The sequence below is a fragment of the Rhinopithecus roxellana genome, chromosome 1 (assembly GCF_007565055.1).
Source record: "Rhinopithecus roxellana isolate Shanxi Qingling chromosome 1, ASM756505v1, whole genome shotgun sequence".
NCBI lineage: Eukaryota > Metazoa > Chordata > Mammalia > Primates > Cercopithecidae > Rhinopithecus > Rhinopithecus roxellana.
This window is the reverse complement of record NC_044549.1, coordinates 123,106,957-123,132,825: the sequence shown is the minus strand read 5'-3', so window position 1 is coordinate 123,132,825 and position 25,869 is coordinate 123,106,957. Positions and strand designations below refer to the sequence as shown.

General features: G+C 39.1%; 1 protein-coding gene and 1 pseudogene across 3 annotated transcripts in view; both read left to right on the top strand.

Annotated features, from left to right (window-relative positions):
* The window catches only part of KIF14 (kinesin family member 14), a 69,457-nt gene extending 43,939 nt beyond the window's left edge, over positions 1-25,518 (top strand). Inside the window, exons 20-28 of one of the 2 annotated variants that reach the window (XM_030929769.1) lie at positions 1,160-1,260; positions 6,783-6,877; positions 11,355-11,579; positions 11,771-11,958; positions 17,236-17,394; positions 18,644-18,766; positions 22,957-23,031; positions 24,270-24,408; positions 25,103-25,518. In XM_030929769.1, the coding sequence (XP_030785629.1) occupies positions 1,160-1,260; positions 6,783-6,877; positions 11,355-11,579; positions 11,771-11,958; positions 17,236-17,394; positions 18,644-18,766; positions 22,957-23,031; positions 24,270-24,408; positions 25,103-25,482 (1,485 nt within the window). In that variant the 3' untranslated portion in view covers positions 25,483-25,518. The remainder of the gene's footprint in view (positions 1-1,159; positions 1,261-6,782; positions 6,878-11,354; positions 11,580-11,770; positions 11,959-17,235; positions 17,395-18,643; positions 18,767-22,956; positions 23,032-24,269; positions 24,409-25,102) is intronic. The other variant, XM_010362665.2, reaches the window with a different exon arrangement.
* LOC104661858 lies at positions 14,555-15,199 on the top strand (annotated as a pseudogene). Its single transcript, XR_747901.2, has one exon. The product of XR_747901.2 is annotated as a 60S ribosomal protein L10-like (transcript).
* Positions 25,519-25,869: the final 351 nt, after the last annotated feature.

Here is a 25,869-nt window from a genome sequence, read left to right as displayed (position 1 = left end):
TTTTTTTTTGTATTTTTAGTAGAGTCAGGATTTTACCATGTTGGCCATGCTGATCTCAGACTCCTGACCTCAGGTGATCCGCCTGCCTCGGCCTCCCAGAATGCTGGGATTATAGAGATGAGCCACCACACCCGGCCGACCCTCTCTCTTTTACCAAAAATCTAAAAATTAGACAGATGTGGTGGTGCGTACCTGGAGTCCCAGCTGCTTGGAAGGCTGAGGTTAGAGGATTACTTGAGTCTGGAAGGTCAAGGTTGCCCTGTAATCCCAGCACTTTGGGAGGCTGAGATGAGAGGATCACTTGAGCCCAGGAGTTCTATACCAGCCTTCTCCCTACAAAAGAAAAAAAGAGAATTCTTACGCCATAAAGAAGTAGGGTTTATGTCATAAATGCGAAGTATATTCATAATAGAAAATCCAAAAAGGCTGAAAGCAATCATACCAAAGCATTGACAATGTTTATGTGAAAATGATGGGTTTATGAGTGGTTTTAATTTTTTTCTTTGTGTTTATATGTATTAATAATTTCTAAATTTTCTACAATTAATATGAATTGCTTGTGTTTTTAGAACAACAAAAGTAGCATGGAGGTCATTTGATTATTCTTGCCTTGATATATACTTTAAAACCTAGTGGTTGAATTAACCTAGCTTTAACTTACCTCCTACTTTTAACCATTCATTGTAATTTTTTACTTATTTTTCTGTATAATTATACTGTTTCTGAATCAAGTTCTATGCAGCATTTTGCTAGAACTGTAATTGTTATTACTTTAAATATGTAAAATATAGACTATAATCCTGATCAATATATTTAACCAGGAAGTGACTACATCTTAACTTTGTCAGATTATTCTTTTGTGTCTCTCCTGAGGATTTTATTGTTTATGTTTTTACTATTCTTATAAATCTCAAGTTTATTATTCCTGAATTATTTAATGATTTCTATTGTTTTATTAAAAGTAGATGTCTTTTAATATTATCCGTATCACCGTGTGATTGATTTTTAATTTGATCAGGAATGATTTTTTAGACTTATCAGATAATATATAATCTTGCTAATTTTATGGTTTAAATGTAACAAAGGATTTAATCTTTTTTTCTTAGTTACTAAACATTTTTTCCACCCCAAATTAACTGAAACTATATATTTTTCTTAGAGTAATGGTAGTAACAGAGATGAAGATGTCTTTTGTGATCCTGAAGATGAATGGGAACCCGACATTACAGATGCACCAGTTTCTTCACTTTCTAGAAGGAGGTAAAGACATTTTTGTTAGTGGTTTTCTTGCTCTATGTGCGCGCACGCACGTGCGTGTGTGTGTGTGTGTAAATTGTATATCATATATATTATTTCCTTATTTTAAAAGAACCATTGTCATGATAGATGTCTGGATAGGAAACCCAGAACTATAAGAGGAATAATATGTTATTGGCCAAATTACAGCAGTTAGGGCATTAAATTATTTATTAGTCAGAAGAGAAACCAGATTTTCAGTGTTTCATCATGTAAGTCTTAAGAGCAACTTAGAGTAGCATAAATTAAATTTTCCATAAAAATGAACAGTATTTAATTACTTTTAAATTACCCTTTCTCTGGCCAGGTGTGGTGGCTCACGCCTGTAATCCCAGCACTTTGGGAGGCCAAGGTGGGTGGATCACAAGGTCAGGAGACCAAGACCATCCTGGCTAACGTGGTGAAACCTGGTCTCTACCAAAAATACAAAAAATTAGCCGGGCATGGTGGCGGGCACCTGTACTCCCAGCTACATGGGAGGCTGAGGCAGGAGAATGGTGTGAACCCGGAAGATGGAGCTTGCACTGAGCCGAGATCACTCCACTGCACTCTAGCCTGGGCGACAGAGCAAGACTCCGTCTCAAAAAAAAAAAAAAGAAAAGAAAAAAAAAACTGCCCTTTCTCAAGAACTTGGTATATTCTATGATATTTTCTTGTAAGGTACAGAATTTTAAATGCAGTAAACTAGTATGAACTCCACAAAAGAATAAATCATGGTGATAGACAACTTCTATATGTGACAAATGTTGCTTATTAACTCAAAACATAAAAGTCTTCCATGGTGAATAACAGATGCTTTTCAAGGAAAAACTAGTTCTGCATAGACCTCAGATACTTAGATTATAGAGAGCCAAAATGGTATCTTGGAAAGGCCTTGGAGCCAATTTAGCCTCCTAGTTTGGTCTGGTTTTTAAGCAAGTATTTCTTTGATGACTACTGTCTGCCATGCCCTGAGAAAGCAGAGATGAATACAAAATACCCCCTGTCCTGAAAGACCAGCAATTGAGGAAAGTAGAGGGAGGAGCAGTTGACAAAAACCTGAACTGAGGCTAGACAGAAGGATTTTAAATGTAGTGAAGAGGAAAGTGGAGTTTTATACATATTCGGGATGCAGAATCAATAGAATGCAGAGGAGACTGGTTGTGGGGCTGAAGGTGTGAAGGGTGCTAGGATGACTCCTGGTTTTAAATTGGGTGACTGACTAGAGGAAAGTCATGTTGCCTGAAATGGAGCGTTTAAGAGGAGTTTAATTTTGAACATGAAGAATTTGAGATTCTCAGGGAACATCCAGGTGTATATTTGGGTTTAGAACTTTGGTGGATGGAGCTGGAGATTTTTCGGATGTAAGGGTCAATAGTATTTATCTGTCAGCAGAAGCATCATTGTTACTAAGAGCATTTATTAAATGCTTAGTAAGCCTTATCTCACCTAGTACACACTACAAACCTATGAAGTAGATATTGTCATTACCCTCATTTTACAGATGAAGAAACAGAATTTAGAGAGGTTGAGCGACTTGTCGAAAGTCACAGAGCTGATACGAGGAATAGCCGGTACTCAAATCCAAGTCTGGGTGACTCCAAAGCTCCTGATTTTAACTGCTATGCCATATCAACTCTCCATTGTATATGAAAGAGTAGCATCCTTCTGTTTAAGCTAATAGTTTTTTGTTTTCTTAAACTTCATTGCCTTCAGCTGCAGATCAGAATCCATTTGGGTTTCTAAATCGTTTTAGGCCTATAGCATTGTTTTTGACTTGGCTTATTTTAAACTCATTTATGATTTTCCTCAAAGAGATGAAACGATTTTATAGCAGCTTTCCCCCATTATTTCTGCTTTATCGGTCATATGATAACCTCTAAGCTATGGTAAGAAATTGCTAATACATAGCAAGCATTATCTTGAATGAAATACAAAGCATATCTTTTACACAGAAATGAGCTTGTTGAGTGTAGGGAACATGTCTGTATCCCCTACAATATAGCATAGTAAAAAGGTCAAAAGCTCTGGTATCAAGGTCCTGTGTTCTAATCCATGCTCAGTGTGGTCATGTACAAGTGACATTATATCCCTAGCCTTCAATTTTCTTGTCTAAAATGAAGACAGTAATATATACCTACTTTACAGGGATTTATTATTAAGATTAAGTGAGGTCCTATGTATAGAGCAGCTGCTGCTCCTGCTACTTCTGCTATGACCACTATGATTGACAACATGGAACTGATGATGGTAGAGTTGTTATGAGGATTAGAGATAGTGCATATAAAGCACATATTACAGTGGGTGGGCATTCAATAAATGGCAGCTGTGATTATTGGTGGATGCTTAATATATATTGAATAAGATTAAATCTTAGAATACAGAGAAGCTGATTTCTGTCCAGTACCAGTAACAGATGGTAATATTTTCAAGTGATTTGTCTTGAGGACTTGAAAGAGTTGGCTTCTGACACTGAAGTAAGCTAAATATGGTCCTTAGGTGAAACTGAGTAGATAGGGCTTGAGATATTTAAGCCAACCTAGAGTAACCCAAAAATTTAAACCAGACCAATAAATTCATCACAGAATGATTTATGAATATCTTTGGATTTTAGAATTACTAGTTTTGTATTATTTTTATTATAAACAGCTTTTTTTTTTCTTTTCTTTTTGAGACGGAGTCTCGCTCTGTTGTCCAGGCTGGAGTGCAGTGGTGCGATCGCAGCTCACTGCAAGCTCCGCCTCCCAGATTCATGCCATTCTCCTGCCTCAGCCTCCCGAGTGGCTGGGACTACAGGCGCCCGCCACCACGCCTGGCTAATTCTTGTATTTTTAGTAGAGACGGGGTTTCACTGTGTTAGCCAGGATGGTCTCAATTTCCTGACCTTGTGATCCACCCACCTTGGCCTCCCAAAGTGCTGGGATTACAGGCGTGAGCCACTGCACCCAGCTATAAACAGATTTAAACTTTGTATATTTAGAATTGTAAATCACAATATAACCATTAATAATGAACATTAAACTTTTAGCCTACTGGGGCCCGGCGTGGTGGCTCACGCCTGTAATCCCAGCACTTTGGGAGGCCAAGGTGGGTGGATCATGAGGTCAGGAGATCTAGACTATGCTGGCTAACACTGTGAAATCCCGTCTCTACTAAAAAATACAAAAATTAGCCAGGTGTGGTGGAGGGCGCCTGTAGTCCCAGCTACTCGAGAGGCTGAAGCGGGAAAATGGCATGAACCTGGGAGGCGGACCTTGCAGTAAGCTGAGATCCCGCCACTGCACTCCAGCCTGGGTGACAGAGGGAGACTTCGTCTCTAAAAAAAAAAAAAAAAAAAAAAAAACTTTTAGCCTCTTGTATGTTAGTAATTTACATCATATTTTCTGCTGACTTTTAAGTTAATAATTAGGGAATCAGCAGAAATTTAAAATGTTACCAAAAATCAAAACATCTCAGCGTTTTCTAAGATTTTCAAATTGGGTGTTTTCATTTCACAGAGATATTTTTGGAAACTTCTATAATTTAAAAGTATCATATTTTTAAAAAATGAATTGCTCTTAGTCTGAGACCTTGTATATGAAGTTTCAGCCTTGTAAGAATGTTTATGACAGAATTCCAAACTCTGAGAATGCCTGCAGGTAATGGAAACACTGACAGATTCTTAATTGTAGAACTTCTACTGGGCAATGATATGCCACAGTCGTTCTGCAATAAAATAGACTGGTTTGGCTGCCTATAAATTTTGATATATACTGTTGACAGTTAAAAGTAAATTTCCCTCTGATGTTAAGTAAAAACTCTTTGAAAGTAATATGACAAGCATTTTACTTGGGTTTAAACATTGTTTAACTATGATATTGTTGCAGGAATAATTGTTTTCCTAGTTTAGACTTGCTGTAATAATATACTTTTTTCACCGCTAAGTAGAAAAACTAGTATTTGAGAATTGATATTTCCTTTCCCTTTTATCAGTCCTATTTCTGTGTTCTTGTAGGAGTTCATAGCAAAAATTTTATATTTGAAACATTTAGGCTACTAGTGATAGAATGCTTTGGCTTAATGATCTTTTCAACAAATAGTATTTTTCTTTGAGTGGCCAACTGTAGTACAGAGTTGTGTTAGGAAAAAATACTTAACAGGATCCACTAAATTTAGATCTAGATCACTGCTCTGTTAGTTTCATCGACATAGGAATTAGAATTTGGGTTTAAAAAATTTATAGATGAATGGCAATATGGAGGTAGGCTGCTTTCTCCAGTAGCAGAAAGGGTGGCCTCCATTTTCAAGAAGCAAACAGAAAGAAAGAAAATAATAGCTTAGGCAGCCAAGCAAACTCAAAGCAGAAATTGGGGCACTTTTATAGGCTGAGGAAAAAGAGGTCAGCAAAAAGAGCAATTAGAGATAGAAACATTTCTTCCATTTGTACCACTGCTGCACTTCACAGGTATTATGCTTTGCACACAGTGTAGTAGATACCTACTTACATGTTTATTTACCTAAATCACTTCCCTGTTTAAAATCTTTCCTTGAAATATTGAGTACACATGGACACAAAGAAGTGAGTAATAGACACTGGGGCCTATTTGAGGATGGTGGGTGGGAGGAAGGTGAGGATTGAAAAACTCTTTAATACCATCAGGTATTATGCCTGTTACCTGTGTGACAAAATTATCTGTAGACCAAATCCCCACAGCATGAAATTTATCCATGTAACAAACCTGCACGTGTACCCCTTGAACCTAAAATCAAAGTTGAAAGAAAATAAATAAATCCCAACTCGACCACTTAAAAAAATAAGATAAAATCCTTCCCTGGATGATTTGCTCAGGATAAAATCCAAGCTTTATTGACATACAAAGACCACCTCAAGCTGGCCCCTGTGCACCTCCCAGCCTCATCCCTTGGTACTCTGTCTCTTACATCATAGGCCACAGTCCTTCTGAACCTCGTTTGGTTCATTGCATGTACACTACTTTCATTTATCAAGTCTTCCTGTTGCTTGTGTCTGAGACACTATTCCCTGTTTCCCAAGCCTGCCCTCTGTTTGGCTAAGTTTTACTTATCCTTGAAGGTCACTGCTCCAAGGAGGCCCCCTGGCTTCTTGGGCCAGGTCAAGTTTTTTTATAGAGTCTGCCACAACACTGTATGCCTTCATCACATTCATTACTTTATTGTCATTATTTGCCTAATTTGTCTCTTTGGTTCTGGACTTTAAGCCTAGTGAGCCCAGAAACCAGGTTTGCCACATTTTACCACAATATCCAGAGCCTGCAAATAGTAGTGCTCAATAAATATTTATTCTGTTTAATTAACTATCTGCCTAGAACAGTGCCTGTAAATAGTAAAATTCTTGCTCAGTTAACCAAATGAATTTTTCCTTGGATGAAAATTTTTAATGAAAAACACACACATGAATGTCCATTTTCTTTAGAGAACTTATAAATATTCTTAATAATATTATTCCATGTGGTGTAGAACTGCTAATCTTATGGTTTGTCTTTTTTCAGGAGCAGGAGTTTGATGAAGAATAGAAGAATTTCTGGTTGTTTACATGACATACAAGTTCACCCAATTAAGAATTTGCATTCTTCACATTCATCAGGTATTTTTTTCTTCACATTTTCTGTATGGCAAGAAAAGCATTAAGTCCTTGTTCTACCATTACATTTCTTCTTGTCCTTGTGCAAATCATTTCATTTCCTGGAAGCTTCCGATTCCTCTGTAAAATTCCTTTCCACTTCAAAAATTCTGTGCTCTGTGATTTATTTCAAAACCTTTTAGTAGAATAACTAATTCAAATGTGGAAGATGTGTTTGTTCCAAAATGTATGAGAACATTACTTCCTTACAAGTGAAAAAAGCAAAGTGCAGCGGATTTTATTCTATCATTTGTGTGAGGTATTTTATTCTATCATTTGTGTGAGGAAGAGAAAAAAGAGAAAAATAAAATAAAATACTCATTGTGTGAGTATTTTATTCTATCATTTGTGTGAGGAAGAGAAAAAAGAAGGTGTGGACATAGGTGCTTGTAAATGAATAAGATCTCTCTGGAGAACTACACCAAAACCCCAAAGTGCTGGTGGTACATGACAGCGTGGGGATGGAGACAGGACAGGAAGGAAGGCACCCTTTTCACTGCATACCCTTTGGTTTCTTCTGAATTTTGCATAATGATCTATGTATCATCTATCCCAAAATTATTTCAATTTTTTAAAAAAAGTTAAGGAATTATTCCTCTAAATATTTTGTACCGATATTTATTATAATGTTATTTTAAAATGTAGGAGGAGAGGATACACTGTAAATTGTATATGTGTAACTACCTGTAATAATTAACAATTTAAAAATCACTACCTGCTGGGCCAGGCACCTGCATGACCGGTAATCCTAGCACTTTGGAAGGCTGAGGTAGGTGGATCACCTGAGGTTGGGAGTTCTAGACCAGCCTGACCAACATGGAGAAACCCCGTCTCTACTAAAAATACAAAATTAGCCGGGCGTGGCGGCGCACACCTATAATCCCAGCTACTTGAGAGGCTGAGGCAGGAGAACCACTTGAACCTGGGAGGCAGAAGTTGCGGTGAGCCGAGATGGCACCACTGCACTCCAGCCTGGGCAACAAGAATGAAACTCCATCAAAAAAAAAAAAAAAAAAATTACTACCTGCTAACAATAGATTACTATGCAGCAATAAAAAAAGAAGGAATGACTGATTCACACAATAACCTGGACAAATTCCAGAAACATAATGTTGAGTTAAAGAAGCCAGATACAAAAGAGTGTATACTACATGATTCCTTTTATATGAAGTTTAAGGACAGGCAAACTAAACTATGGTGACAAAAGCCAGAGTAGTTTACAACTGAATAGTGGTTACCTCTGTTGGGAGTTTAGTAACCCAGTAGAGGAAACCTGTTGGGATGGAATGGTGGAAATGTTGTATACATTGAACTAAGTGGGGTTTACATATGTACGCATATATAAATCAGCTGTACACTTAAGATATATGCACTTTACAGTACACATATTTAGTAAACAAAAATTTTAAAATAATTATGTAACATAATATCTATTTGATAAAGGTTCTAATAGGATATGAGTAGCCATAAAAGGTATTATATGTCATCTTAAAATTTTAGAAATTAGGATTTCTTTTAGGAAGATAATTGTGATCCTACTACTTATTTAATCTAAGGTAGATTAAAATACGCTGTGGGTTTTTTATTTACCAGCAAAATAAAAAGATATATATCTGTGGTAGCAACTTATTTATTTGGTATTATCTGAGTAAGATACTTTACAAAAATAATTTTAAGGGAAGTCAGAGATAGAAAAGGTCTTTATTTATTTGCGGTTTTCAAAGACGGAAATGGAAACCCACATGTGAACTTAGTAGGACCCCGTCTGGGCAGCTGTGAGTGGTGGAAGGGGCACCAGGCCTGGGGGTGAGGGGCTGTACCCCAGTGTCTAGCACTTTCTAGCTTTGGGAAGTTGAGCAAGTATCTTAACTTGTAAAATTCAGGGCCATATATTTTACTGTATTTTTGCAGATATTTCTAAAATGTTTTTGTTGGATTTTAGAATGCATTAATACAATTATCTTCTTAAATAGAGAATATGTACTTAACTATTCTCGATGACTATACTATAGTCATTATCACCATAATGATATTGAGTCATCGTTACCCTACTGTAGCTTTGGGTTTTGTAGCTTTTCTTTTTTCTCTTTACAAAACCAAACTCTTTTTTTTTTATTTTTAGTAGAGACAAGGTTTACCATGTTGGCCAGACTGGTCTTGATCTCCCAACCTTGTGATCCACCCGTCTCAGCCTCCCAAAGTGCTGGGATTACAGGCGTGAGCCACCACGCCCGGCCTTCTTTTTTTTTTTTTTTTGAGAGGAGTCTTGCACTGTCGCCTGGGCTGGTGTGCAGTAGTGCCATCTCGGCTTGCTGCAGCCTTCGCCTCCGAGGTTCACGCGATTCTTCTGCCTCAGCCTCCCGAGTAGCTAGGATTACAGGTGCCCACCACCACACCCAGCTAGTTTTTTGTGTTTTTAGTACAGACAGGGTTTTACTATGTTGGCCAGGTTGGTTTCGAACTCCTGACCTTGTGATCTGCCCGTCTTGGCCTCCCAAAGTGCTGGTGTGAGCCACCGCGCCTGGCCTAGAAACCAAACTCTTACCTTTGTTCTAGTTTTTTAATATTGCCTACCCTATGCCTTTATTCTATCTCCTTTTAGTTTGCTGCTTTTAAACACCTATGAAATGAACCAGAAAACTTAATCTTGTCTATTAAATAAGAATAATTATACTCAATATATTAGGACTCCAGGATAAAGTTATTTCCAGAGGTTCTGAATGAATCTTTCAAACTTTTCATTTATTTCTGGTTTAGACAGTGCTTAGAAGATCCATCTCTCAGAGATGTGCTGTATAAACTAGATAATCAGTTGGTTTTAGCCTACCTTGATTGTAATACACCTCAAGGAGAAACTATTGCAAAGTAGAAGTACTGAGACATTATGTTTTTTTTTGTTTTTGATTTTTGTTTTTGAGATGGAGTTTCGCTCTTTTTGCCCAAACTGGAGTGCAATGGCGCGATCTTGGCTTACTGCAACCTCTGCCTCCCGGGTTCAAGCAATTCTCCTGCCTCAGCCTCCCAAGTAGCTGGAATTACAGGCGCCTACCATCATGCCTGGCTAATTTTTTATTTTTAGTAGAGACAGGGTTTCACCGTGTTGGCTAGGCTGGTCTTTAACTCCTGGCCTCAGATGATCTGCCCACCTCGGCCTCCCAAAGTGCTGGGATTACCGGCATGAGCCACTGTGCCCAGCTGAGACATTACTTTTAATATAGTTTATCATTGCCTACTTTTCCAGTTTGTGAATCCAATTATATTTCTAAGTTTATCTTATGTAATTGTCATTGTTTTCATCAATTACAGTTCTTTAGGTGTTAGGGAAAATTAATCCCACCAGACATAGTGGCACATGCTTGTAGTCCCACCTACTGTGGAGGCTGAGGCCCAAGGGATCGCTTGAGCCCAGGAGTTTGAGGCTCAGTATGCTGTGATCACGCTTGTGAGTAACCACTGCATTTCAGCCTGGGCAACAGAGCAAGACACTGTCTCTTTTTTTTTTTTTTTTTTTTTGAGCTAGAGTCTTGCTCTGTTGTCCAGGCTGGAGTGCAGTGGTGCCATCTCGGCTCACTGCAACCTTCGCCTCCTGGGTTCAAGCAATTCTCCTGCCTCAGCCTCCCAGGTAGCTGGGACTACAGGTGCGTGCCACTACCCCCAGCTAATTTTTTGTATTTTTAGTAGAGATAGGGTTTCACCATGTTAGCCAGGATGGTCTCGATCTCCTGACCTTGTGATCTGCCAGCCTCGGCCTCCCAAAGTGCTGGGATTACAGGCGTGAGCCACCGTGCCTGGCCCAACCCTGTCTCTTAAAAAAAAAAAAAAAAAAAAAAGAAAGAAAAGAAACTTAATTCCTACCAAAAAATAAAGAGATTAAACCAATGGTTACGTGGGATATTTGGATTCTCTATAGTCTCATAGCACAGTCAGGGAGCCACTAAATCAATGGATTGATTGATGCTGTTGAAAGGTTAATTGATCCATAAATGGAATTGTGTTTTCACTTTAGCATATAGAAATGAGGCTGAATTGAAATAAGTATAGCCTGTGTTGAATTTATTGATCAATGATCCTGTAATATGCTTGCATTAAAACATTTGTTTGAAAGTATTATGCCTGAATATTTTTGGAAGAGAAATAGTATATGAGTAACACTTGCAAGCAGCAGAGGGGCAGTTTCTGCAGAATTAACATTATGGAGCACCCTGGAAATCAACATATGCAAGTATAGCATGGAAGATATACTTCCAAGTACAGCATAGCATACAATGTTATATATACTAATAGTTTTGTTTTTCTAATTTCACAACGAGCACAAAAATGCTTTGTTGTTGTAATACATTTAAATAATGCGGAAATACATAAAGTAAGGATCCCATTTTTTAAAAAAAGAAAGTATTATTCCAAAAACAAGGCTTAAAATGGCTATTTTCTGTTGATCTAGGTTTAATGGACAAATCAAGCACCATTTACTCAAATTCAGCAGAGTCATTTCTTCCTGGAATTTGCAAAGAATTGATTGGTTCTTCATTAGATTTTCTTGGACAGAGTTATGATGAAGAAAGAACTATAGCAGACAGCCTAATGAATAGTTTTCTTAAAATTTATAATGGGCTATTTGCCATTTCCAAGGCTCATGAAGAACAAGATGAAGAAAGTCAAGATAACTGTAAGCAATCCCACTGCTTTTGTTAACTCACATAAATGATTATTTTCTGCACATTGCACTTTGTTTTGAATGATTATTTGGCACATCTGGCATGCATCTTTTAACTATGTTAAATGTTTTAATGATGATCATATATGAGTTCTTTTATTTGGATATTATTTCTTCCAGTAATTTTTCTTCTTCTTTCAAAGTGTTTTCTTCTGATCGAGCAATCCAGTCACTTACCATTCAGACTGCATGTGCTTTTGAGCAGCTAGTAGTGCTAATGAAACACTGGCTGAGTGATATACTGCCTTGTACCACCAACATAGCAAGACTTGAGGATGAATTGAGACAAGAAGTTAAAAAACTGGGAGGCTACTTACAGTTATTTTTGCAGGTAAATTGATTTGCTTATTATCATTTGAAGGATTCATTTAATAATTATTTATTGACTTTCTACTGTCTGTATCTTCCCCAATATTAGCTCTGTATGATTTTCAAAAGTACGTTCTGTTTTGAAGTCCTGAGACTGTGGATGTCTGTAATTGATTTATTGAACAAAGACTTACATGGCTCTCTATGTATGAGTAGTTCTAAGTGATTTACAAATATTAACTCATTTAATCCTTATAACAACCCCAGCAGTGGGCACTGTTGTTATCACCATCTTGTAGATGAGGAAATGGAGGCACAGGGAAAATAAATATACCATCCAGTGTTACCTAACTAGTAAATGACTGAGTTGGACTTGGACCCAGGCAGTCTTGGGCGCAGTTCGTGCTCTACCATTATACCATGCTGGCCCTCAATAAGGGATACTGGGAAGAGAGACGGAGTCTTGCTCAGGGTATGGGATTGGGTTTCAACTCAGACTCAATTGGCCACAATCCTGCTGACACAGAGACAAGGAAATAATTTTGTTTTCCTGCTTATCTTGTATCAGATAAGATTAGGTTTGGCTGTAAGAAGTAGTAAGATGAAAGCTTATTCTCTCTCACATAAAATCTAGATGTAGACACGGTGGCTGTGATCCACAGAGTCCTCAGGATCCAGGCTCCTCCCAGTGGTCCCCTCCGCCATGCCCAAAGTGTAGCCCCTGATTTCATGACCCACCATGGAGGAGCCCCATCTGAGCTCAGCACAGCAGGGTAGAAGGAGTGGTGAGAAGGATAGGGTGAAGTTTGCCTTCTTTTTTGTTTTTTTGTTTTTTTTTTGAGATAGAGTCTCACTCTTGTCAGGCAGGTTGGAGTGCAGTGACGCGATCTCGGCTCACTGCAACCTCCGCTCCCAGGTTCAAGCGATTCTCCTGCCTCGGCCTCTCGAGTAGCTGGGATTACAAGCACCCACCACCATGCTCGGCTAATTTTTGTATTTTTAGTAGAGATGAGGTTTCACCATGTTGGCAAGACTAGTCTCGAACTCCTGACCTCAGGTAATCTGCTCCCCTCAGCCTCCCAAAGTGCTGAGATTACAGGCGTGAGCCACCATGCCTAGCTGAAGTTTGCCTTCTTTTAAGGGAGGTTTCTGGAAATCACCATATGACACATCTATGTATATATCTTTGGCTAGAATTTTATCATTTGACTACATCTAGCTGCAAGTATCATGAGGAAATTTATTTTTAAAAAAATTCTGGACACATATATGCCAAGCCAAAAATCAAGGGATCTATGGAAGAAGTGGAAAATTGATATTGGAGAATACTTAGTCATCTACCATATTAACAAATTCCTTCATAAAAATTCATTGAATGTACAAAAGGAGCAGATAAGGAAATAATGGTCGAGTATGGTGGCTCATGCCTGTAATCCTAGGACTTTGGGAGGATCAATTAAGCCTAGGAGTTTGAGAGGAGCCTGGGCAACATAGCGAATAATAACAAGTATCCAACTTGTTAGATACTTTGTCTCTAAAAAAATTTAAAAATCAGCCAGCTGTGGTGGCATGTATCTATGTTCCCAGCTACTTGGAAGGCTGAGGTGGGAAGATTGCTTGAGCCCAGCAGTTCCAGGCTACAATGAGCCATGATTGCACCATTGCACTCCAGCCTGGATGACAGTGAGACCATGTCTCAATAATAATAACAAAAAATAAACAATTTTAAAAAAGAAAATACTAAGAGGGTTAGATTTCACTTTTAAAAAAGGATAATTAGACCGTGTAATAAAATGTTCTAGGACACTTGAACAAATTTTATGTTATAGTGCCCATCAAAAGACTTTCCACATTCTATTATTGTGGTAGGAGTTTTGTTGTGTCAAATACTTCCTGAATGGGCTGTTTACTAGCTGGGATTTGGAAATCTTTAACTGATCTAACTAGTAAACTTGAAATCAGATGATTGTTTTTAATGTCCATTGTTCTCCCTCAGGAGGATTTTCTAGGTCTCCCCGAGACGTGGTTAGGCACCTGTCTTATTTGCTTCTCTAGTAACCCTGAACTTCACCCGTTATGACTTTTAATATAACATACTATTTATAAACCTGTACATCTCAATGGACAGTTAGCTCTGAGAAGGTAGAGGACAGTGGGTGTCTTTTTTCACAAGGCCCCATTATGTGATAGATGTTCAGTTGGATACTTGTTATTGAATGAATTATAAATTCATATGAGATGAAGGATGACTTTGGACATAGGTAATGAGGAAATAGGATGACTAAGACAAAGGGTGGTGGTGGTGGTGGTGGACTGCAAACAGGTGTGGATGAAGTAGTAGATGAAGGAGAATTTCTGACAGCCTAGAACTATGAAAATGAAAGGTAGGACTGGCCAGAGAGCAAAGCTAGAGAGCCAGAAGGGAAGGGTCTGGCTTAAGTTCGAGCCTAGGAAAGGAAGCTTGTTGAAGGATGGTCAGTGCCTAGTTGGCTCTCAGATTTTAGAGGCAGTACTAGAATAGTGGGAGAACACCGGAAACAAAAACTCACTACTGGCACTTGAAAAACTGATGTTTGGCTCTTTCCCTTCGGCGCGCCGCTGAAGATCCTGGTGTCGCCATGGGCCGCTGCCCCGCCGGTTGTTACCAGGTATTGTAAGAACAAGCCGTACCCAAAGTTTCGCTTCTGCCGAGGTGTTCCTGATGCCAAGATTCGTATCTTCGACCTGGGGCTGAAGAATGCAAAAGTGGATGAGTTTCCGCTCTGTGGCCACATGGTGTCAGATGAATATGAGCAGCTGTCCTCTGAAGCCCTGGAGGCTGCCCGAATTTGTGCCAATAAGTACATGGTAAAAAGTTGTGGCAAGGATGGCTTCCATATCCGGGTGCGGTTCCACCCCTTCCACGTCATCCACATCAACAAGATGTTGTCCTGTGCTGGGGCTGACAGGCTCCAAACAGGCATGTGAGGTGCTTTTGGAAAGCCCCAGGGCACTGTGGCCAGGGTTCACATTGGCCAAGTTATCATGTCCATCCGCACCAAGCTGCAGAACAAGAAGCATGTGATGGAGGCCCTGTGCAGGGCCAAGTTCAAGTTTCCTGGCCGCCAGAAGATCCACATCTCAAAGAAGTGGGGCTTCACCAAGTTCAGTGCTGATGAATTTGAAGACATGGTGGCTGAAAAGCGGCTCATCCCAGATGGCTGTGGGGTCAAGTACACCCCAGTCATGGTTCTCTGGACAAATGGCGGGCCCTGCACTCATGAGGACTTCTAATATGCTGCCCCCCTCTTAATACTCACCAATCAATTCTACTTCCTGTCCAAAAAAAAAAAAAAAAGAAGAAAAACCGATGTTTGAACACATGCTAAATTAGTTGTGCCTCCTTGGGCAAACTGCTTAATTTTTGAGTCTCCTGTTTCTCACAGGAAAATAAAACTGGAAATGCCTACTTGGCAGGATTGCTGTGAGGATCAGATGAATTAATGTTATAAGAATGTCTCTCAGCCGGGCGCGGTGGCTCAAGCCTGTAATTCCAGAACTTTGGGAGGCCGAGACAGGTGGATCACGAGGTCAGGAGATCGAGACCATCCTGGCTAACACGGTGAAACCCCGTCTCTACTAAAAAATACAAAAAAAAAAAACCTAGCCGGGCGAGGTGGAGGGCTCCTGTCGTCCCAGCTACTCGGGAGGCTGAGGCAGGAGAATGGCGTAAACCTGGGAGGCGGAGCTTGCAGTGAGCTGAGATCCGGCCGCTGCACTCCAGCCCGGGCGACAGAGTGAGACTCCGTCTCAAAAAAAAAAAAAAAAAAAGAATGTCTCTCTTAGGGTAACTGGTGTGTAGTTTCTTTCCTTCTTTTCGTTTTCTGAGAAGAACACTTTGAACTGAACTGTGGGTTTCAACTCATAGCCCTGTGGGAAATCTTATACAAGGAATCAAGGATGGAGAGACCAGGTGACTTGGAGGCGAAGTTAGATTACGCTCAGGAGAGACTTGTGTTAAGCTAGTAAACCTGAATTTAGTGACTATTCTTTCTACTAAGTATAGTTTGAGAATCCTTTTCTTGTAGCAATACAATTAGCATATTCCACAAAGCAGGCCAAGAGAAGTATTTTGAAGAGTCACTACAGGGGGCAGGTAACAGAAAGAGGAAAAGCTCAAGAGAAGATTCCTTATTCCTTTTTTATATGTGTTCTCTGAGTGCATGTGGGAAGTCTTTTGTTTGAAGGGGTTTGGGTTTTTTTCACCCCTTTTGCTTCCCCTTCCTCTCCCTCTCGATTTCTTTTCTCCTGAGAAAATCGTATCTTTATTAACTGTCAGATGGTTATCAGAACAGGAAAAGTTCAGAGGCAAAAGAGCCACCCTTCTTTTTCTTTCTTTTGGCTTTTACTTACTAATTCTGTCTTATATTTAGTTAATTTTATACTTACCTTATGTCTCCTATTAGTGTGTATGGTCTTTGAGGGTGGAGACTGTCTTACTCATTTTGTCACCTTTAGTAGCCACAGGGCTGCATGTTTTCTGGTTCTGAGACATTTATGAAGTGAGATCACTATGTCAATAAATGCAGAATTTATTTTCTCCAGATGATTTTTCTTTTTTTTTTTTTTCTTTTTTGAAAATCAGCGAGACAGAGTCTCGCTGTCTCACCCAGGCTGGAGTGCAGTGGTGCGATCTTGGCTCACTGCAATCTCCGCCTCCCAGGTTCAAGTAATTCTCCTACCTCAGCCTCCTGAGACTGAGGTACTACAGGCACCCGCCACCATGCCCGGCTAATTTTTGTATTTTTAGTAGAGGTGGGGTTTCACCATATTGGCCAGGCTGGTCTCAAACTCCTGACCTTGTGATCTGCCTGCCTTGGCCTCCCAAAGTGCTGGGATTACAGGCGTGAGCCACCATGCCCGGCACATTTTTCTTTTCTTTCTTTCTTTCTTTTTTTTTTTTTTTTTTTAAGGTGGAGTCTTACTCTATTGCCCCGGCTGGAGTGCAGTGACACAGTCTCAGCTCATTGCAACCTCTGCCTCCCGGGTTCAAGCAATTCTCATGTCTCAGCCTACTGAGTAGCTAGGATTATAGGCGTGTGCCACTATGCTTGGCTAATTTTTGTATTTTTAGTAGAGAAAGGGTTTTACCATGTTGGCCAGGCTGATCTTGAACTCCTGACCTCAGGTGATCCACCCGCCTCAGCCTCCCAAAGTGCTGGAATTACAGGCTTGAGCCACTGTGCCCGGCCCTTATCTTTTCTTTACCACCTGTTATAATCTCATGTATCTGATACACTTGTCCATTTTTATCTTACAGGGATGCTGTTCGGATATTTCTTCAATGATAAAAGAGGCTCAAAAGAATGCAATCCAAATTGTACAACAAGCTGTAAAGTATGTGGGGCAGTTAGCAGTTCTGAAAGGGAGCAAGCTGCATTTTCTAGAAAACGGTAACAATAAAGCTGCCAGTGTCCAGGTAATTTAGCAGTGTTAGTTTAGACAGACTTCATCAAAGGGAATATTAGACTTTTGATAATAGTACAGTACTAAACATGGCAAGTTCTTTTTAAGTTTTCAAAATAGCTTGTACTTTTAGTAGTTTTGCAATAAGATTTAAAACTGTTTGGGCCGGGCATGGTGGCTCATGCTTCTAATCCCAGCACTTTGGGAGGCCGAGGCAGATGTATCATTTGAGGTCAGGAGTTCGAGATCAGCCTGGCCAATAGGCGAAACCCCCGTCTCTACTGAAAATACAAAAATTAGGCAGTCATGGTGGCCCATGCCTGTAATCCCAGCTACTCAGGAGGCTGAGGCAGGAGAATCACTTGAACCCAGGAGGCAGAGGTTGCAGTGAGCTGAGATTGTGCCAGTGCACTCCAGCCTGGGTGACAGAGTAAGACTCCATCTAAAAAAACCAACCAAACCAAACAAACAAAAAAAACTGTTTTAAATATATTGGATTATTTTGCAAACCTTATTTTACCTTTCGGATCCTTAATTTGATGCTAGCCATCTACCATGGAGTGTTTTCTCAGCCAATCAACACATGAAAAACCCTGTAATACCAGAAGATTTGTATCTTCTTACTTTCACTATTTATGCTATTGAAAATATTGTATTATATTAGAATGTGGGCGCAGCGGCTCATACCTGTACTCCCAACACTTTGGGAGGCCAAGGCTGGTGGATCACCTGAGGTCAGCAGTTCAAGACCAGCTTGGCCAACATGGTGAAACCCCGTCTCTACTAAAAATATAAAAATTAGCTGGGTGTGGTGGCAGGTGCCTGTAATCCCAGCTACTCAGGAGGCTGAGATAGGAGAATAGCTTGAACCAAGGAGGAGGAGGTTGCAGTGAGCTGAGATTGTGCTATTTCACTCCAGCTTGGGCGACAAGAGCGAAACCCCGTTTCAGAAAAAAAAAAAAAAAATGTTCCTGTGTTCTAGCAATATAGAGCCCTGCTTAAAGATGATGAACTTTCTTTACAATATGTTATATATGGGATACTAAATTACAGATTTGCTAATTTTATTTCTTTATAGACTACAGACTGTTAGTTCTTATTCTAGCTTTAGTTGAACTTAATAAACTTGGGCTGTATTATAGTCCTAAAGGAAGCAGAAAATATAACTTAATTACTTGATAATTTAAAATATATAAAACCTGAATTTAAATAAAATATATAAAACCTAAATTTTCTAGTTAATGCTTAAATACTTTTTCTAGGAGGAATTCATGGATGCTATTTGTGATGGTGTAGGCTTAGGAATGAAGATTTTATTAGATTCTGGACTTGAAAAAGCAAAAGAACTTCAGCATGAACTCTTAAGGCAGTGTACAAAAAATGAGGTAAGATGAATAAAAGAATATTCCGTATAGTACTAAATAATATATAAAGTTGATTTTTTTCAATCAACAAATTTGATTTCTATAAATTCATGTTTTAATTTGTTTTATTTTTCACTGAAGAGGCCGACATCATGATCTTATGGTGATATTTTCCCAAGTTATTCTTAATTCACTGCAGCCTCTATTGTTAATACTTTGCTTGATCCTATTGCAGCTATTTTCAAGATTCAGTCTGTAAACTCCTAAGCAGAGAGTGGAGTGTGGTAGTGACACCTAGTGTTCGCTTTCTGGTTGTCATTTCCTTCCTTAGCTTTGTTTAGGCCTCGCCTCTTCTAAGAATGGAAACTATTAGTAACATTTATTGATTCAGTATATTGAACTAAATATTTTTCTGGGGCATTCACGTAAGATATTTCATATCAAGATACAGAACCAATAAGCATTTCAGTGATTTCCTAAAATATGTGTCCTCCCATCCTCCAGCTAACTAACATTACTTAGCACCTTAGGAAAGATCTGGGTTTTAATATTAGAAGACATGTATTTGAAACCTGGTTCTATCACTTTCCACTTATCATTTAGCAAGTCACTTAATGCTCTGACCCTATTTCTTTACCTGTCACATGTAATCATACCTACTTCACAGGCTATAAACTATTTATTGATTAATTTCCTCTGACAGTTACTGGACTAGGTGCTTTACATGTAACAGTGGTAAATCTTAGCCATTTCTTTAATGCATTTGTACTTTGTTAGTAAGAAAAAGCCCTATGAATATCATATTTCATATTCATATCACTTTTCAAGGTGGGAATTTATATTCTTCATTTCATTGAATTGGAGTACTTTGCCTAATTACACAACTATTAAGCCCTGAGCCAGGATTTTATATTCTGCCTGACTCCAAAACTCAACATGCTACGTAAATAAGTTTTTAAAACTATTGTTCATGGATTAGTTTTCTTTATTGACAATTACTGTTAGTGAAGTGGGGATTAGGAAGATAAAAATTCAAATTCTTGGCCGGGCGCGGTGGCTCAAGCCTGTAATCCCAACACTTTGGGAGGCCGAGGCGGGCGGATCACGAGGTCAGCAGATCGAGACCATCCTGGCTAACACGGTGAAACCCCGTCTCTACTAAAAAATACAAAATACTAGCCGGGCGTGGTGGCGGGCGCCTGTAGTCCCAGCTACTCGGGAGGCTGAGGCAGGAGAATGGCGTGAACCCGGGAGGCGGAGCTTGCAGTGAGACTGAGATCCGGCCACTGCACTCCAGCCTGGGGGACAGAGCGAGACTCCGTCTCAAAAAAAAAAAAAAAAAAAAAAAAAAAAAAAAATTCGAATTCTTATGAGACTGAATTTCAGAGACTTGTCTGTTTTAGAGTCTTGTCACAACATATTAAAACCATCCCTGACCAGGCATGGTGGCTCATGCCTGTAATCCCAGCACTTTGAAAGACCAAGGCAGGAAGAGAGCTTGAGCCCAGAGTGCGAAACCAGCCTGGGAATCGTAGCGAGACCTCGTCTCTACAAAAAATACAGAAATTAGCCGGACATGGTGGTATGTACCTGTAGTACCAGCTACTCCAGAGACTGAGGCAGGAGTAGTATTACTTGAGCCCAGGAGTTTGAGGCTGCAGTGAGCTGTGATTGCACCACTGCATACCAGCCTGGGCGACAGAGCAAGACCTTGTTTCAAACAAACAAACAAACAAAAACCATCCCTGTCCATTCCATTGCTCTTGCTGGAGTCAAGTGGCTGGGACAGTGCTACCTGGGGACATTGAGGTTCCTGAGATCTTAGCTACTAGGATGGCTCCTCATTTATATACATATTGTTTGATCTAGAAAAGTAGATCATGTGGAGGACTATTGCCTTCTGTCCCTCTGGGTGGTTGTTTCTGGGAAGGCATGGAGTAAGTTAGTTTTTTGTTGTTGTTGTGTAGAAAAACCTTGGTATTAATGTACTTCTAGCTCATCTTAGAATCTGAGGTGAAACTCTGTGTAAGCCACAGAGATTCTCCATCCCTTTGCTCATACTACAGGGTTATATAGATTTCTCTCTGCCCAGAAAAACTCCATCTCAGAATAGGGGAAGACATGGAACATTAAGCTGCTCTTCTACTTCCTATGTAGCCTTGAACAACTTACCTGAGCCTCAGTCATTCCATTTTTAAATGAGGATGATCATACTTATTTCATAAAATTGTTTGAGGATCATATGAGATGAAGAAACAACATATATGAAAATACTCAAAATGTAGTGCCTGGTAAATCTTAAGTCATTCATCTTACTTGCACACGTTCTCTTTTTCTCAATATATGTCTGCCTCTCTCACTTTGTGTTTTTTTGTTTTAAAAAATAAAAAGACGGCTGGGTGCGGTGGCTCACACCTGTAATCCCAGCATTTTGGGAGGCCGAGGTGGGTGGATCAAGAGAATGAGACTATCCTGGCCAAGTTGGTGAAACCCCATCTCTACTAAAAATACAAAAATTAGCTGGGCATGGTGGTGCGTGCCTGTAGTGCCAGCTACTCAGGAGGCTGAGGCAGAAGAATCGCTTGAACCTGGGAGGTAGAGATTGCAGTGAGCCGAGATTGTGCCACTGCACTCCAACCTGGCGACAGAGCGAGACTCCGTCTCAAAAAAAAAAAAAAAAAAATTAATTAATAAAAATAACACATTGTTACTAAATTTAGGAGCTCATATTGTCACTAAATCAAGCTTGCGCTCCAATAGGCATGAGGCTGATTTCAGTTCCATAGTGCAACTTTGAAGAAAGGGACATACTGGGCTGTGAAAGGCTCATTCAGACCACCACTGACATCTCAAATTTGGTTTTGCTCGGCAGCAGCACCATTTATCACTAAAACACTTCACCATATTTGCAAAGTGATACCACTTTTGCAGTCTATCACTATTGCAAAGAATGTCTGCTGGCGATAAGTGCAGAAGGGTATAGAATAAATTAAAAGTATAGATGAAATAATATATGGAAATGTGCTTAGTAAGCTGTTGAAGTAGGTGCAGGTGTTAGCCTTGGTATTGTTTTGAGGAAATAAGCAGCAAAAGGGCCAGGCCCATCCTGTATACAATTGACACTATCTACATACCCTCCTTTCTCTCATTTTCTTTCTATAGTATGACAAACCTGTACTTTGTTATTCATGGTAGGGTTTTAGTTTATCTATTCTTGTGAGTTAAAACTCCTCTAAGAACCTATAGAAGAATAATAAAATATCCAAAGAAATAGAAAATAAGCTGAAACATAAAAGGCATTGGAGCTACAGTTTTAAAGCTGGAGTCAGGAAGGAAAGATAATTTGGATATTCTTTTGGATATTCTTTTTTTTTTTCAAGCATGTAACACAAATCTGAATTAGAGCTAGGGAAGAGCTCTGTGAGCAAAACCAATTAAATACTGAAAAAGAATCCCCCGGCAGAAATTGCAGGAAAGCACCTTAGGGGGCAGCATTGGATAGAATAAAAGCAAAGGCTTAGAATTTAGATGTGGGCTCCCACCCTAGTTCTCAGTCTTAGGAGTTAGGAACCAAGGTCTGTTTCCTTACCTATAAAATGAGGTACACCATGGGCAACATAGGACTATAATGGAGAATCAAATAACAAAACATTTGTAAAGTTCTTATAGTATTTGCTTGATATGTTACCCCTTTCCAAGGGAAATTTTAGAAATTTCGTATCTATAAATACTTAAGTATAACAAATTCTGTTATAACAAATATTAGAGGGTGTCCATATTTAATGTAGAAATCAATGTGCAATTTATTTTGAAAGAAATTATTAGTGAATACAGGTGAATTAGACTGATTATTTTCCCATGTCACAGGTAAATAGAAAATACAGACTATATGATCAATGTGTTTAAAAGGAGAGTAATTGCTATGGCTTGAAGTTTTTTATGTAAATAAAATAAATGAGAGAGATTATAAAGTTGAGCTCTTAAAACTCAAATAAACTTATTTGGAAAGAAGTCAATGTGCAATTTATTTTGAAAGAAATTTCACATATATGATTTAAATACTCTCAAGCTATTTAATTGCAGTCTCAGAAATAGAACTCCAATCTTTGGGCTTCTAGACTAGAACTTTATAAGTCTGGTCCTATGCAATTCTATGATTTTTATACTTCTGAATAATAAAGTATAATAAAATATTTTAACATTCTCTATAGGTTACCAAAGAAATGAAAACTAATGCCATGGGATTGATTAGATCTCTTGAAAACATCTTTGCCGAATCGAAAATTGTAAGAGAAGCTTTAAATTGATTTTAATTTTGCTTATTTTTTATCATTTTGCTTGGTTCAAATTTAGATATTTTTATTTCCGTTTTTATCCTTAGCCAGAGACAACTCTTGTATATGTTTAATTGTAGCATGTAAGATAGCTCTTTATCTTTTTCATGTGTGTCATAACTTACTAGTTCCTGTAATGGATAAAGGATTGTATAGAAATTTTTAAATGTATCTGTTTCTTATTGCTGCTGGTTTAATACCTCAGCTTTTGCTTGGATGGTCATTATAGGCTAAAAAATTTTGTTTAATAATCATTGTGGGCCAGGCGCAGTGGCTCAAGCCTGTAATCCCAGCACTTTGGGAGGCTGAGACAGGCAGATCACGAGGTCAGGAGATTGAGACCATCCTGGCTAACATGGTGAAACCCCGTCTCTTCTAAAAAATACAAAAAACTAGCCGCCTGTTGTCCCAGCTACTCGGGAGGCTGAGGCAGGAGAATGGCATGAACCTGGGAGGCGGAGCTTGCAGTGAGCTGAGATCCGGCCACTGCACTCCAGCCTGGGTGACAGAGAGAGACTCTGTCTCTTTTTTTTTTTTTTTTGAGACGGAGTCTCACTCTGTCGCCCGGGCTGGAGTGCAGTGGCCGGATCCCAGCTCACTGCAAGCTCCGCCTCCCAGGTTTACGCCATTCTCCTGCCTCAGCCTCCCGAGTAGCTGGGACTACAGGCGCCCGCCACCTCGCCCGGCTAGAGACTCTGTCTCAAAAAAAAAAAAAAAAAAAAAAAAATCATTGTGCTCAAAGATTTTAAAATACAGGTGAATTAGATAGATTATTCTCATGTCACAGGTAAAGAGAAAAATTAAGTATATGATCAATGTGTTAAAAAGGAGAGTAATCGCTATGGCTTGAAAATTTTTATTTAAATGAGAACTATTATAAAGTTGAGCTCTTAAAAATGAAATAAATGTATCTTTTAAGGTACTGGATAATAAATGGCACTGTTACTTTATTCCTTTCTCATGTAATAGGATGACAGACTGAAAATTAATTGAAAATTCTGATTTCTTTTGAAAACAGTAATTAATATTGTATTTTGGTCTTGCTTATAGAAATAGAGTTAAGCACTGGTGAGGAAATTAAACTCTCTTTCTTAAAGAGGAGATTCTGGCAAATGAAATCATATTGACTAAGCCTTACTGCCATCAAACCTGTTAATGTATTATTTTAAATATTAACTTTATTTATACAGAAAAGTTTCCGAAGACAAGTAAAAGAAGAAAACTTTGAATACCAAGATTTCAAGAAGATGGCTAATCGTGCTCCAGAATTCTTAAAGTTAAAACATTGCTTAGAGAAAGCTATTGAAATTATTATTTCTGCACTGAAAGGTATATTCTCAAATGGAGTTTATAACCAGAATTTTATATTTTAAGGAACCTTAGACATCTTTCCTTTTTTTTGAGATGGAGTCTCGCTCTGTCGCTCAGGCTGAAGTGCAGTGGCTCGATCTCAGCTCACTGCAACCTCCACCTCCTGGGTTCAAGTGATTCTCCTGCCTCAGCTTCCAAGTAGCTGGGATTACAGGCATGTGCCACCATGCCCGGATAATTTTTGTATTTTTGTAGAGATGGGGTTTTACCATGTTGGCCAGGCTGGTCTCAAACTCCTGACCTCAAACAATTCATCCACCTCGGCCTCCCAAAGTGCTAGGATTACAGGCATGAGCCACAGTGCCCGGCTGACATCTTTCCTTTTTATTTCTAACCTTTTCATTGTTTTAGTCATTAACTGAAGCCTGCCCAATGCTACTTCACTGATATTAGTTACCCATATAGGAACTTGTATTTGTAATTAAATTCCCATGTAATATGCATATAAGTACTTCTGCCTAAATAATTAGATCCTGAAAAACCAAGTGCTTATCTAGCAAATAAACACTTTATGTGACTAATCTTCAGTAGTTTGGAATTGTTTTGATAGGGTCACTCTGACTTGAAAGGTATCTAGAGTCTATAAAAGTCATAAATGCCTGATGAAAACTGAAAAGACTAATTAACCTTTCCCTCTCTCTCTTGCATATAGGATGCAGTAGTGATGTAAATCTTCTCCAGAATTGTGTTGAAAGTATTCGCAACTTGGCCAGTGATTTTTACAGTGACTTCGGTGTGCCTTCTACTTCTGTTGACAGCTATGAGAGTAGAGTAACTAATGTTGTCCACAAGGAACTAGAATCTCTAGCTAAGTCTCTCCTCTTTTGTTTTGAATCTGAAGAAAGCCCTGATTTGTTGAAACCCTGGGAAACTTATAATCAAAATACCGAAGAAGAACACCAACAATCTAAATCAAGTGGGATTGATGGCAGCAAGAATAAAGGTGTACCAAAGCGTGTCTATGAGCTCCATGGCTCATTCCCAGCAGTGAGCCCAGAGGAATGCACACCCAGTAGGATTCAGTGGGTGTGAATACTGATGTGTAGGCACTTTTATGACCACCCATGAAAGAAAAAGAACACTTGCTAGGCAATTTTCTCTATGCAGGAAATTATATGCAAAATTCTCTATGCAGGAGAGTATAAAGAGAAATCAGTACAGATATTTCAAAAAAGTCCATGTCTTTTTATCTGTAAAGTATCTTTTTATTGGCCAGGGTGCAGTGGCTCACACCTGTAATCCCAGCACGTTGGGAGGTCGAGGCGGGCGGATCATCAGGTCAGGAGTTCAAGACCAGCCTGACCAACATGGTGAAACCCTGTCTCTACTAAAAATACAAAAAAATTAGCCGGACATGGTGGTGCATGCCTGTAATCCCAGCTACTCGGGAGGCTGAGACAGGAAAATCACTTGAACCTG